This window comes from Pogonomyrmex barbatus, unplaced genomic scaffold (genome assembly GCF_055798465.1).
Source record: "Pogonomyrmex barbatus isolate J1 unplaced genomic scaffold, ASM5579846v1 scaffold3, whole genome shotgun sequence".
NCBI lineage: Eukaryota > Metazoa > Arthropoda > Insecta > Hymenoptera > Formicidae > Pogonomyrmex > Pogonomyrmex barbatus.
In genome coordinates, this window is record NW_028297127.1 from 5337700 (window position 1) to 5351936 (window position 14237).

A 14237-nucleotide genomic window follows, 5' to 3' on the forward strand; every position below is an offset into this window, starting at 1 on the left:
ATTTCGTGGTCACGGAGCTTAGAAACGACTTCCGGTGCGTTTCACCGACTCGAGAGGCCGTACAGACGGAAGTTGAGTATCACTGCGAAGATCTACGAATCTTAGACCTTACGAGGCTGCTGCTGCAGACGACGGTACATCCCTTATCGTGAGAAGGAAAAACGTCGCGAATTCCCAAGATCCATTACCATGTAAATATCGCATCGAGTTGCCTCTTTCGGAGTTTTACGACCAGTCACATGCATTATGCCAATCGTATTTTAATTCGTTGTGCTTCCAATGTCTACGTCATTTCGTTTCTATATAGGAATATTTATAACAGCAATATACGCAAATTTGTTAAAAGTTTCAAGTTACAGCCCGGCATTTAAAGCCTCGATGTATTTATAACATAAATTATGTCATAATATTAATTGAATCTTTCAGTAAATAAACAAGATCGAAGTGCTTTATTCATTCCTTATTCGCCATTTATTTTTTTTTTTCAATTCTCTTTCAAATCAATTATATCTATTTTACATTTTGCAAATTGCGAATCAAAAGATTCGTGCGTATCTCTATGCAGAGAGAGACACGCACGTAAGTTTCTTCGTTCGTCTTCTTATTTCCAATGTCTTATTTATACTACCTTTGATCCCACGTTTCCAGAGGATCATATGCAACTGCAAACACTTTGTATATTTGCAGTACGCGTGTATTTAGATAGATTACTCTCGCGCGTGGATTACACACGGTTAGTTTATGCGAAATAATATGTGCGCAACGCGGAGGCTTGCGTATCTAACTAAATTCGAATATCTCGGTCGCTGAAGCTGCGTTTAATTTCGAAGTATAAATCGGATTGTCGCATTAAATCGAGCTTCATTCGATGAGCTTCTTCCGATGAAAAATAAACGAGACTATTCGCGGGATACGCTATCATATTGATTTCAATCTCAATAATAACAACGTTCATTTCTAATTGTAAGTTACGATATTTTTGGATATCAAACAATTTTATATTTGTTATATTTATATTATATTTATATTTGTTATTATTCTCAAGTTTAAATTGTAAAGTAATTTTATATAAATTTTAAATTTGAACATTTTAAATACTAAAATAATAAGAAGTAGAATAATTTCAGAATTTTATTTGAGTGAGAAAAAGGAATGTGATCGATTTTCAGATTTGATTATTAATTTATTAATATAGTTTTGATCTACTTTGAAAATCTATTAATAATACATGTAGTTCATGATATAAGCAAGTGTTCTGAATTTATAAAAATATAAATTTTTTAAAAAGAAGAATTATTAAACGCAAAGATCCGATCTTTCGAATAATGCCATTTATTCTATTATTTGAAACTTACTTCAATTTAATAAATTGATTATTTATTTGAATATTTTAGTGTTCTCATAAAATTCATTTTAAGTTTTAATCAATATCGAATATTAAACTACATTATTAGTTAGTAAAGAATTACTTGCATAAAATGTATAATATGAGAAGAGAATTGCGAGATACAGAATCAATTTGCATATTCTCGGAAATTTTGTTTTGATTTATTTGTGTGTTTTTGACATTTTAATTTATCATTCTAATTTAGAAACGTTTCTGACACATAGTTTGCTTATTCCGAAATCGATACATATCCATGTCAAGTAATGTCGCGCTGGTTGTCAATACGAAAATAACATTTATATTCTTTGTTTCAGGTAAGGATCAAAATTTCGCCAATAATAACGCGGGTGAGTGTTACATCTAACAATATACAGTTATTATCGCATGCGCCGGTTCTCGATTACCAATTGTTCGTCGTGTTGACGAGAGTACGCTAAAGTTTCCGCGCAACTGCCTGTGCCGTAATCGACATTAACGGCTTTCTGTTCTACGTTTTCGAATTTTCATCGTGAGGTTCATCATGTTATTGACAATCTACGGGTTGAAATTGCTATTTGCAAATAATACAGATTAACTTGTAACTTGGTCGTAGATTCCATTCAGTTCTCTCATTACGTTCAACGCGTAAACTACGAAATTTGTTACATATTCGCGAGTTCTTATTTGCGATTTGTAATTAATAAATTAATAACGAAAAATATCGCTGATATAATTTAATTTTGATAGTTCTAATTGTAAGACAATTCCTGTATGTATATACGAGTATATGGTATCTGTAGCTTTAGTTGCAATTACATCAGCAATTAATGTTTCTAATACCGGGATAGGTATATTACATCCGTACGTTACATTAAGTACGGTCGATATCAAGAGAATTCGAAACTGTTGCACTTAGTCTGCCTGCTTGCGCAAGGAACTGTCCCACATTCGCGTACTCCCTAACTTTTTATCATCCCAAACTTGGAGCAATTTCCGACACCGTATGGCAACTGACTCATCTTCTTTCGACCTCGCCTCGGGGAACTACCGATTCGCCTAAATCCCATGTAATTCGCCAAAGATTTCCGTGCTCGTGCGCTTCGTAAGTTGAGATCCGGCGGAGGAAGAAGTATTCTTCCGCGAAGCGGCCCTTCATTGGTGACGAGAGGTTGGTCTTTCATGCAAGGCGGTAAGAGATGGAAAGAGTCCATCTGGAGAAAAGAGAGAGACCGAAGGGCTCACGGAGGATACCGTCGAGATAAGGACGGCAAATTGCAGGCAATCTGGCTGATTAGGCTTCGGGATAGTAATCCCGGAGATCCCAATGGCGAGGTCGTCTATATCGTCCTATTCGACTGCCTTCGTCGTGGTACCGAAGGAAGAAAAGAGGATGGTCTACAAGGATGGAGCCGATAGGGAACCTCCAGGGAGGAGCGGGGAGCGAACGTCCATTACATCCGCACCGCGCGCGCCGGGAGATTAGGATTCTGCTGGAGGAAGCCCGGTAGAATTGCGAAAAGGGGGATTTCTTTTCATGCACCAGATCGACGATACGTGTACTCTCGTACCGTCACCATTCTCTCCGTTTCCTTCCTCGCGTCCTCCTCCCTCGTCGCGTCTCATCGCCCTGTTCTTCGTTCCATTCGTTCTTCGTTTCCATATTGCGTGTCCCTCTGATAGAGCCGTAAATTTCTTTTGCGATGGTTCTCGTGAAATCGCGACACGTCTGTCTCGTAAAAAGTCCCGTAGAGCGGTGAACCTTCGTCATCTTTCACTCGTCACCATAGTTTCCTGCAAGCCCATGACAACTTATAGAAGATAAAAAAAAAAGGAAAAATGCAAAATATATTTTTAGCGATTTTACGTTGACGCGATAATCCAGCGATAAGAGAAATCGAAACTCGCGCGGATGCTTTCGTCTCCGGGACGGATTTACATGGCGAAGCGAAGGAACGGGAGACTGACGGAGAGAAGCGGGAGAGCTCGCAAATAAATAAATAAATATATATGAAATCTGCGCACACACGAGCGGCCGGGAATGTATTGACCATGGCGACCGGCGTTCGCGCCGCCAGAAAAGTCGAGCGCGCGTCGTATCAATTTTGCCGGCGACATCGCCGTCGCCGTCGTCGAGTTGCCATCCGCTTTTTGCTCCCTAGCAATGCATTTAAATTATTTATAATGGGGCTGCTTTTTCAATCTACGTCAGCGAACGGCTGTGTGGACGAGAGAAGAATGGCAGGAGAAAATATAATATATACGGCTACCGCAAATTAACGTCGCTACTGACCGATCGTTGTCCATATATTGTTATTCACGGTTATGCGTGCGAAATCGCACGCGATCGAGACAATCGTCGGCTTACGTTGATTAATGACTGGCATATTTGCCATCTAACGTGATTTGAGTGAATAATAATTTATTAATTGACACACGAAAACGACACGTATGTATCTTATTACCGGTGAAAAATGATGAAAATAAAAGTAGATTTATGCATTGCCGAGATTACGTTAATGATAAAAAAGCCATCAAATTTTGCACGTGTTACTTTGGCGACAATTGAATGAAATATTTCAGAAAAGAAACATTATATATCTATTTTTTTCCCTTTTTTTTTCTTTTAGTAATTTCCTTATAATCCGCTTAAAGCGATAATGGAACATATTTTAATTTTTTTCTCTTTTAAGATTTTTCCTTTTATTATTTTTATACTTTATATAAAAAGAGGCTGTAATATTCTCTTTTACTTTGTTATGCATTTACATTAAATAAAAGAAATATTAAATATTAGTTTTATACAATATTTTACACTGAATTTTGTTTTAGAAGACCGGAGAGATTCTTATTTGTTTAAGAAATGAAAAAGGTCACGACGTAAATAATCGAAATAGCTTGCAGCAAAATATGTCTCGTATAGAAGATGTTTCTTCTGGATATTACTCTCTGTAATCCAGAAAGTCAACGACAGCTTTCTCTCTCTTTCCCTCTCTTTTCTAGCACGATGTGAAAAGAGATTATAAAATCTACGCGCGGACACGAAGGTGGTAATAGAATTTTGGAAAAAGAGAAAGCCACGAGTATGAGAGAGATGCCGCCTCAACCACGTCCGACGTGGGATTATCGGGGTCGACAAAGGGATTTTAAGGGGATGACGTGGGATTGGATCGCAAGAGGTGCACCGTAAGGTTCTCGAGAACCACTTTGTGTCTCTACTATAATTATTATTTGCGGGATTACCAATCTTCAATGACCCCGCAAAATTACGTTCTGCAAGAAGCACGTGTAAGTGTCAGGTACTATGAGCTTGGTCCAGCTAATGAGTTTCATGTGTATTGTGTATTAGATGTGTACGTGTGTGCGTATCTTTTTCTTTAAAATAATAATAAAAAGATATCTTAATTTTTTTTTTAATAATTCTGAATCACGAAAGAATTAGAGATTTGAGAAAGAAATATTTAGGCATTTTTTTAGATATTTTTTAGACGTATAGGATATATTTGCGAATATCGCTCTCGCACTTTTATGCAATTTAATAAATAAAAATATAATTTTTTAAATATTCTTTAAAATAAAACCTTTATGTTCTAATTTTACTTTGTAAAATTTGAAGTATATCGTTCTTTCAGAAATTCTTTTATTTAATTTTCTAAAGTTTGCTAAAAACCGAAACGATTTCCGCGCAAGACCCTTCAATTAATGCAATCGGAATTAATTAATCGTGGCTCAATCTCTCATTTTTTTCTGCCGGCGGCCAACTTCTGGCCAACCGACCATGCACGTGGCCTCGAAAAAGAAACGCTCGCTTGCAATTTCTCGTTGTTAATGGTTGGTTTAATTAGAAAGCAACGGGCGTTAAAATAAACGAATGCACGGCAATTCTGTAGTATTTTCCTTTTGTCGGCCACTGACAAATATCGCTCTCGCACATTCGCGATTTTCCTGATGCCTCAGGAAAAATTAATTACAAATGTCATGAAACGGCGATCAGCGTAGTCGGCGAAATGTTTTCGGTCCCCGACCGCAATGGTCTTTTAAACTAAATTTTAAATTTTATAAACTCACGATCGTGTTTTCTCGCATGTCAACTTGTGTGGCGATAAAAGCTTAAATAGTAACGACCACACAAGGCAGCCGTGGAAATGTTCGCTGGGTTTAGGCACACAAGAGTTTCTGTTTACGTAGTATCCGATATCTCTGGATCTCGATGCTGCAGCAGAGTTTCATTTGATCCACGTTGAACCTTTTCCGAAAGGTGCGAAAACGAGGATTGCTGACGTGCATTTTCTAACGTAAGGATATCCACTCGTTATAAGTATTCGCAAGTGGACGAAACCACCTCGCGGTAGATTAAATCGAAACATTCGAAACGGGGAAAAAAAGCGTTCTGCGGCATTCGTAAAAATAAAAGAAATGGAAAGGGGAAGAGGGAGGAAGGGAGAGAGAAATGAAAGTTGATCGTGTGCAGATAGAGTGTATTATAGTTTGGCCGGAAGCAGGCGAGAGTGCTATTGGCTGCGCCGTATCGTGTAACACGATCGCAAAGAGTCCGCTTCCTCTCTCGCATGCCGGTGACATCGAGCGGATTTGTAGGGAATTGCGGAAAGTGCAGAGCGCGGAAAAAACGGCAGATAAAACACGATCCGAACCACCTGGCGGCATATAGACAGAGAAAGAGGGAAAGAGGAGGATCGAGAAAGGGTGGAAGAGCGGTGAACTGGGATGCGGGGGATGGGGGGTGGGGGAGTGCGAGACGGGGGTGAAGGGCGGCACACACGGGCGTATCGGTCGAATTATCGAGTGGTACGTTACGGTTTTATGCAGATTCGCCAGAAACGTCGGGGCAGTTTCGGAATTAATGGCGGCCGGACAAATGTTTCGCGGTTTTTCTGCTGAATTATCGTGCCCCCGGGCGCAACATAACGCGCGCGGCCCGCCGTGTGTGAGTCGCGACGTGTACACACGTACGTACGCACACGTTGACACACGGGGCTGTGACCGTGCGTTCCGCCCGTGTACGAGCGTCGCGACAGGGTACGCGTACATGCGCCACCAGCGGAATCGGCTTCAGGTAATGTATACATTACATGCACGGTCGCCGCGGCACACTCGGTTACAAATACCGGTATAATGCGCCGGAATATGTCCGTTTTTACCTGGAGCTCTCAGAGTATCTGAAGTACGTACGCGACACGGCGCGAAGTATTGGAAAGTCTGAGCGATAATACGTTGAACTGGTTTATCCATTTAATTTTGTCTTCTAAATTACCGATGACAGTTTCTTCACGAGGGAAAAAATTCCGATAGACTTTTTGACTTTATAATTCCTGGTGATCACTTAGTATCACGATGTGTAACATTTTTAATTTTATGTGCTTGTATATTTTATTTGTGGTGTGTGTGTGTGGTGTGTGTGTGTATGTGTGTATGTGTGTGTGTGTGTGTGTGTGTGTGTGTGTGTGTGTGTGTGTGTGTGTGTGTTTTATTACACATGTATTTAATTTTATTTTTTTATATATTTGATATATATAAATCCATATATATTTGGATATATATTTGATGTGCGTCATATGCATTATATTTTTTATTTTTATGCGAATTATGACAGCTTATTAATGCTTCCGAATTTCTTTATTATAGATATTTAAAATCATATATTCTATTTAATTGTTTAAATATTTACGATAACAGTGCACTATTATCATGAATTTATCATTATTTGTATCACATACAATCATTTGGTGCAAATTTTTATGTAACTTATATTACTGTGAAAATATATTATATATTGATTTTTATATAAGTTACGTATATGTTAAATATATTATGTATACGTATTTATTAAGTGCGACGGGTTTTTAAAAAGTTATTCCGATAAATCTACTAAAGTGAACTTCATAAAAAAATGTTTGGAACAAAAAGGGATTTTTTTAGAAAAAACTGCGAGTGATAATTTTCCTATTTTGAAAATCACCAGATTACATTAAAAACGTAATGTTCAATTATAGCGAGAATTGTTAAAGCGGTTTACTCGAAAACAGCACATATGTAGCACGTCCCAAATAGAAACATTAAAACATCACGGATCAATATAGCGAGCGAAATTTCATCGAGATAACATCGTTCGCTTTCATCGATCAGGTCACTTAAATTAATTTCCGATCCCTTTTATCCTGGAACTGCGCTAGTGAATCGCGCATATTGCAGGATATACGGTGGCGTTCCAATAGCGCCAAAAATCGTCTATGTATAAGCATTACCGGTAATGTATTACTCATGTACGCAGCAGATATTTTGCGCAGAACTACCAAAGAAGATAACCACGAGAGATGCATACATGCTATCATCCTGTGCACATGGATAGATATTGATAATGGATAATGATACTGATGATATATAGGGCGACATCACTGTCGCTGTGCATACTTCTCTGTGATTGATTTTTAGATACATCAACCTCACTATTCTCGCGGCGGAGCGTATCTGAGCAATTTTTCTTTTTTCAAACATTAAGATTGGGTATTTCTGTAACTTTCATTTTAAATTTAATCAACAGCTCGTCGAACAATTTCTTAATAGCACAACCAACAAGGAATTTGATTGAAGCAGAAAATCCTATTGATCAATTATAATTGCTTGCAACTCGAGAACTATGGCAAACTAGCGTTGCCTGATTAGAATTTTCCACTTTAATCAATTTGCAGGAGGGTACATTAGAACGATATTATAGCTTGTAACTAAGAAACGATTGTTTTGCAATTTTCAACGTAGCCGCGAACATTATAATTGATATTTCCTAGTGTATGCGTTTGTCAATTGGCACGTACTCGACTATCCGCAATGCGCGCTTGCGCAATTAATCGAGACAGCTCGTTGGAGCTTAATTCACGTTAATCGCTCGAGCTCGAATTAATTCTGACTTTCATTCTGTCCTCTCTTTCTCCTATCCCTCCTCACCGTCTTTCTGTTAGCATGTAATTCAATTCGTCGCCGACTATCAAGCGCGAACATTCTATACCGGAAGTTTCCGCGTTTCTTCTTATTTTGGCTACTCTATCCATCTAGCCTTCCCTCTCTTTCTTTCTTTATGTATGTGAGTGTGTGTGTTCCTCTTTCACTTCTATTTCTCTTCCTCTCTTTCTTCTTTGTTCTATCCTTCCGTTTTCCACATTCCGTGTCCTACTCCCCGCTTCTAGTTTCCTTTACATCACTTCGTTCCACCTCTTCCTGTTTGTCGTGTAACTTCGAGTTTCGTGTTTCCGAGCAAGGATGAAGATCAGACGGAGGACAGATGCGGCTGCTGAGGCTGCCGATGGTGGCAACGCGGTTAAACCGCGCCCGGAATTACTGTCACGGCTAGTCCAAGACTTTCTCACGCGCGTATCTTGCGTCGCATACAGATTTAACACATACCTCACCGAATTGTAAGGCAAGAGACTCTCACTGATATTCAACAACTTCAATTTGTCACATAGTATATCGCGTTGCTTTCAAGTCACTAAGTTTAATTAAAAGAAAAAAAATTTTCGATACGACAACAATGGACAAAGACTAATGAGAATCAGCGCTGTAAAAGATACGCAATCATATGTTTAATTTTAACTTATAGTTTATTGACGGAAAATGCCAAACGTTTTGACTCGAATTTAAATCATTTTAATATCAATTTATTGATAATAGTTTGATAAAAAAAATCTGAGAAATGCTCGCGAAGCAGGCAATAATATCCAAGTATTGTCAAGTGGATTCAGCAAAATCCGCTCTTCTTGTTTATCCGAATTGGATATAATTCAAGAAACTTAATCTCAAAGTCGTCTACCTCGCTGAATATTGAGAGATTTAATATTGACATCACACAATTAAGCGATCGGAGAGATCGGCGTGATTGATCATCGTACGGTTTGGCGGTTCTTCAAACCCGGTCACGCATCTTCACGGTCGCTGAAGGAGACACGGAAACCTTAAATGATATCTTTCACGCGGCGTGACCGATTGTGTCACCGATCGCTGTTACGAGCGATCGGTGTATTTTGATAGCGCAACCAAATCGACGCCAATTGTATTCGAGTGACGCGTGCCGTCCAATAAACTTGCATACCAGCGTGTCCATACAGGATCTTCTTACTCGACGTTCATTCCTCGATATTGATATTAATTATCCTGTCGCGCGAAACCGAATGCGCACGCGTCGGCGGACATTCGCTTGACCGCGCGACCATGAGGAACAGGAGTCTGATGATTGAATTGTCATCGATTTCTCTCTATCGCTCGCGAAGAGATATCGTAAGGATATGATAACCGTGCAATCGGTTTAAATACTTTCGTCAGTTTTTACGATAGATTGGCGATACAGATACAGATTTGCGTAATTTTTCTCTCGCAGATATACACCGGGATTGATCACTCCTGTTCCTATTCGGAAATGCTGGATCGGCATTGACGAGAGTACGATCCGTTGGCAGTTTTACATTTTTTATTTATTTTTTTTTTTTTCAACAAACGGCGAGTATTTAGGGATTACGTGTTGCAATATGTTTATTTGAAGCGCGCGATTCGCCGCCGGTAGAACTGAAAAACGCAACGATATTTATTCTGAAAAGCGGGTTATCGGCAATCGTAGATTTATATGTCCATACATGCAACGGACCGATAACTATTCCTTCATCGGTTAAAAAATCTGTCTCTCTCTCTCTCTCTCTCTCTCTCTTTCTCTCTCTCTCTCTCTCTTTCCATCTCTTTTGGAGCCCCTTGATGGAGCAATATTTATATAGAAAAACATTGTTCATCTTTGTGGCAAACTGTTGCCATGCTATTTTTCATCCAGATGAATGCCAGTTGCGCCGATGAGAGTCGAAGGCTCGCGCTTGATATATTTTTCAGTCTTGGGCTATTTATAAAAGTTCGCCGTGTTTTTCGTGCAAACGCTACAAATCATCATTGTCAAAACTGTATGTGTATATGTATGTGGAATGCAATAAATCGTAATATTCGCGTACGCGTAATGGAATAAAAATTGTATGCATTGTCGTTTTTTTTATTTTTAAACTAGTGACGAATACTGTTTCGTATTACAATTTTGGAGGCCAAACTAATCACAATGATTATTTTACGACAAAATAACGTATTTATTTACTAATTGTTTTGCAATTACTGAATTATAAATATTGCATTATTCAGACAAATAGTAAATATTTTATAGAGAATTTCGCAAAAAAATGCTTATAAAAAATGCAAAATGTAAAAAATTTACAGTCGTGATAAAAAAAGATAAAAAAAGATCTGAAATGACGATTTGAGAAACCCGAATGTCTGAAGATTTATATTATTATATAAATATTATTACTTTTATATTGAAACACGTCTTCGAATCCGTCGATAAAAATTGTATAAGATTGGAGAGTGAAACGGATCGTTAGCGGACAATTTTCATTGACAAATCGAAAATTCGGCCGGTTTCATGCGATTTATTTGAGGCGGAGATTACCGAGGATTCACGCGTTTTCAGCACAGCGATTCTTCAAACGACGAGAAAAGAAAGCGTATGCCAGTCGACGGGCGTGCCGCACAAGTTACTGGGAGATCGACTAGATTTAGAACTCCAGACGGCAAAAGATCCGCGTGTGTGTCTCGGAAACGGGATGCCCGGCCAGCCCCCGATCTCTTATATCCGCCATCGGGGCCAATCTCGATCTTGCGAATTTCGCTCGCGTCGCGCCATAGATACGTAACTTCCCGACTCTGCTTCCCATAGCGAACTGCTGGAATCGAACTGCTCTCGAAAGTATTAAGAAAATTGGGGTGTCGAGCGCGACCAATATTATCCCGCCAAATGTACTTGAGACGCATGTAACAATTTCGATTTTTCTCTCTTGCCATCTGAGGCCGTGTCGTATTCGGGATGTTTGAAAATTCACCGACGGACCGTAGCTCCTGTGGTTTTCTCCATCAAATCGGATTCAATTTTTCCTCGACAAAAGTCAAACGCGAAAAGATTGCGAGTAAACGGCTTCCCGCAAATTTATTTATTTATACAATAAATAAATAATACATAACGATAGATAAATAATACATAATATACATAACGAATCCACATTGTGACTATTTCACTTTGAATTTACGACGGGATCGGACGATGCTGTTGGCGATAGCATTATAAATAAATGGAATATCGAATGCGATATTATTCCAAATGTATTGGAAGTGTAAGGATTTCAATTGACTTTGGATCGTCGATGTCGAATCTCCTCGGTCAGCTAGCTTTTGCGAATCATGTGTATTTGATCAACCGGCTATTGACGATAGTGGATAAACAATAAACACTCTGAAAATGTTCGATCTGATAGAATTTATTAATCTGAGAAATATCTTCAAGCACATGTGCATTAACTTGTAAACAATAAAACTTATAATAATATAATTTTTTATAATAATTTATATTTTATATTTTAATAATAATAATTTATAATTTTAGTATAGGATTATATTTTTTTTAATTAAACAGTTTTAATTTAACAATAGTTTAAAAAAGATTTACATTTAACTTAACGATGATATTAGAATTTATATTTTCAATGGAAAGAAAATAGTACAGCGAAAATTTTTTTATATAATTCGCAGCAATGAAGCGAGCTTCTTGCGATATATCAAATTGAGATTGTTGTGCTTCTAACCTGGGCCATCGATAACTATGAAAAGGTTGCTTCGTGAAGGAGAGGAGCATTTTAAACTTTCGATCTCTGCCAGCGCGGCTGATCCGCCTCCTTCTGTACGATATCATGAAAGAGTAATTATACCAGGCAATCTAGAAGACTGCCAATTAATTGCGCTTGTCGGGCTTTTTTATTGCGCTCTCTCACTGTCATTTATCTCTCATCGAGCGATCTAAATAAGGGTCGGTAATGTTAGCCGGGCTTGATAACCGAATATCGACCACGCTTTAACGAGCTCCCAGAACACGCGCACCTATGACGTGTCGCCGTCGCTTTATCTGCTTGCTTCAGGCAAGATCGACGATGCTCGATGTGGTAGCTACATGTGTACCGCACCTTGTAACGCACGGTTTGAATTAAACTACCACCACTCGCGAGAGTGAGTAACATCTCATTCCTTGTAATACGCACGTACAGCGATGCAATTACGTGCCCGCGTAGAATTTAAGGGCTCGTCTATTGTGCCGCGTTATTTCATACAATTTCCCCAATGAGCACTCATCGAGGCCGCGATCACGAAACAATTTGTAATTACGCGTATTTATATTAAACCATCGATTTATTCCATAATACGTCATTATCCGAATAATCGCGAAGCTTAATATGTGAAATGCAACAAAGTGAACAAATTGTAATCTGAATTGTAACAATTATGAAGTATACTTGTTGAAACTTCCATAATTTCAACATTGTTCCGGGAATCGTCGAATATAAAATACAAAAGAGACGTTTTGTTACAGAATGTAAAAGCTCAAGATATCTCGATGGAGATCTCTGGAGATTTCGTCTAGATATATGTCTCCGCGAAACTTAAGTTCTCCGGATTGACATTAAATTACATGCATGTCCGAGAAAATTAATTTGCCTCTTCAAGTAAATAAGGCCTGTTTATTGTCGTAATATTTTTTTCGTAACATTTTACATCTTAGACCGTAACGCGCGAGAGTTTGCTTTTGCACACAAGTTCCCTCTTCAGGCCTGTGGTCTCATTGCGAGCCTAACGATACACCTGATCGTACGTTACAAACTTTACTCGTAACTAATGCCGTGCTTTGCCGCGCGTTTGTTCAACAAGAACCTAAGACTCGCGTTTGCCGGAGGCCGCGCCCGCCGAGAGAGCAGCTCCAAATTTTAGTTCTGCTCCCGTTATTAGCCTACCTACATGAAGCATATTTCATACACGCGTAATTGACGGAGTCCCATAAACGAAACATAATAACGGCCGTTTGAAAATTAAGCCAAATGTTTGAAATGTTTTGTCACTTTTAAATACCATTGCGTATTTGACGCATATGAAAAAGCACTATAACGCTTTCGTAGAAATGTATCAGAAAGAATGAAATTTTACCATAATTCATCTTACACCATCGTAAGAAACGTTTCATTTTTCAGTTAGTCATCTACAATAGTTGGTTATTTTCCATGACTCGAATAAAAATTGCCTCTGTCTTCCGCGAAAAAGAAGTCGCGTTTTTCGACAATTCTCTTCTATCAGATAACTCCTCCGTGATTTGATCGCACAGTGACATACGAGTCTTTCCACGTCAGCGAGAGTTTATTGCGGGAATAAAACGGGAAATAAGTTTCATGAACGCTTTCACGTCCACGTGATCCAGTCGTTTTCTGAATCCAGCACCCGCGACTCGGTTGCGCAGGCGTGCCGGTTAATTTTCCGCTAAGTAAACGTACACACGGGTTCGAGCGAACCGAGAACAAAATCGATAGTCTATTATTCGGGCTTAAGTCGCGCGATTTATGTGTACACTCCATCTTCGTGCTTGCCTCTCGAGATTCTAGGGCGCCGCTGGGCGAACACATTTCAATCTTCTGGGTCGACACTTGGGTAAGGCTTCTCTGCGAGAAGTACCTTTGCGTAGGTACATACCGTCGCATTACACGCCGATACGTGCCACTCGGAAATCATCTCGAAATGACGAATTCATATTTTGCTGAAATCACACACGCACCTCCTATCTCAAAGATATAACGATTCCGAATGCCTGACTGTGTTTGCGTCTTTGATAAGGATATTAATCCTTTGCGATCATAAGCTCGGAGAGGATGTACGTATATACCTACCAAAATAATTTGAATATCCCAGATTATAACTGCAAAGGATAGATTTATAATAAACTGCAATTTTCATAGTTTCGTAATATCGC

The 14237-nt window shown here is 38.9% G+C and overlaps 1 protein-coding gene across 4 annotated transcripts in view; it reads left to right on the forward strand.

Moving 5' to 3' along the window:
• LOC105423285 (agrin) overlaps positions 1-14237 on the forward strand; it is a 433811-nt gene that overhangs the window by 125129 nt on the left and 294445 nt on the right. For 3 of the 4 annotated variants that reach the window (XM_089079439.1, XM_089079440.1, XM_011632973.3), the window contains exon 4: positions 1702-1734. The exons of the other annotated variant lie outside the window; for it this stretch is intronic. In XM_089079439.1, the coding sequence (XP_088935565.1) occupies positions 1702-1734 (33 nt within the window). The remainder of the gene's footprint in view (positions 1-1701; positions 1735-14237) is intronic. 4 annotated transcript variants of the gene reach the window in all.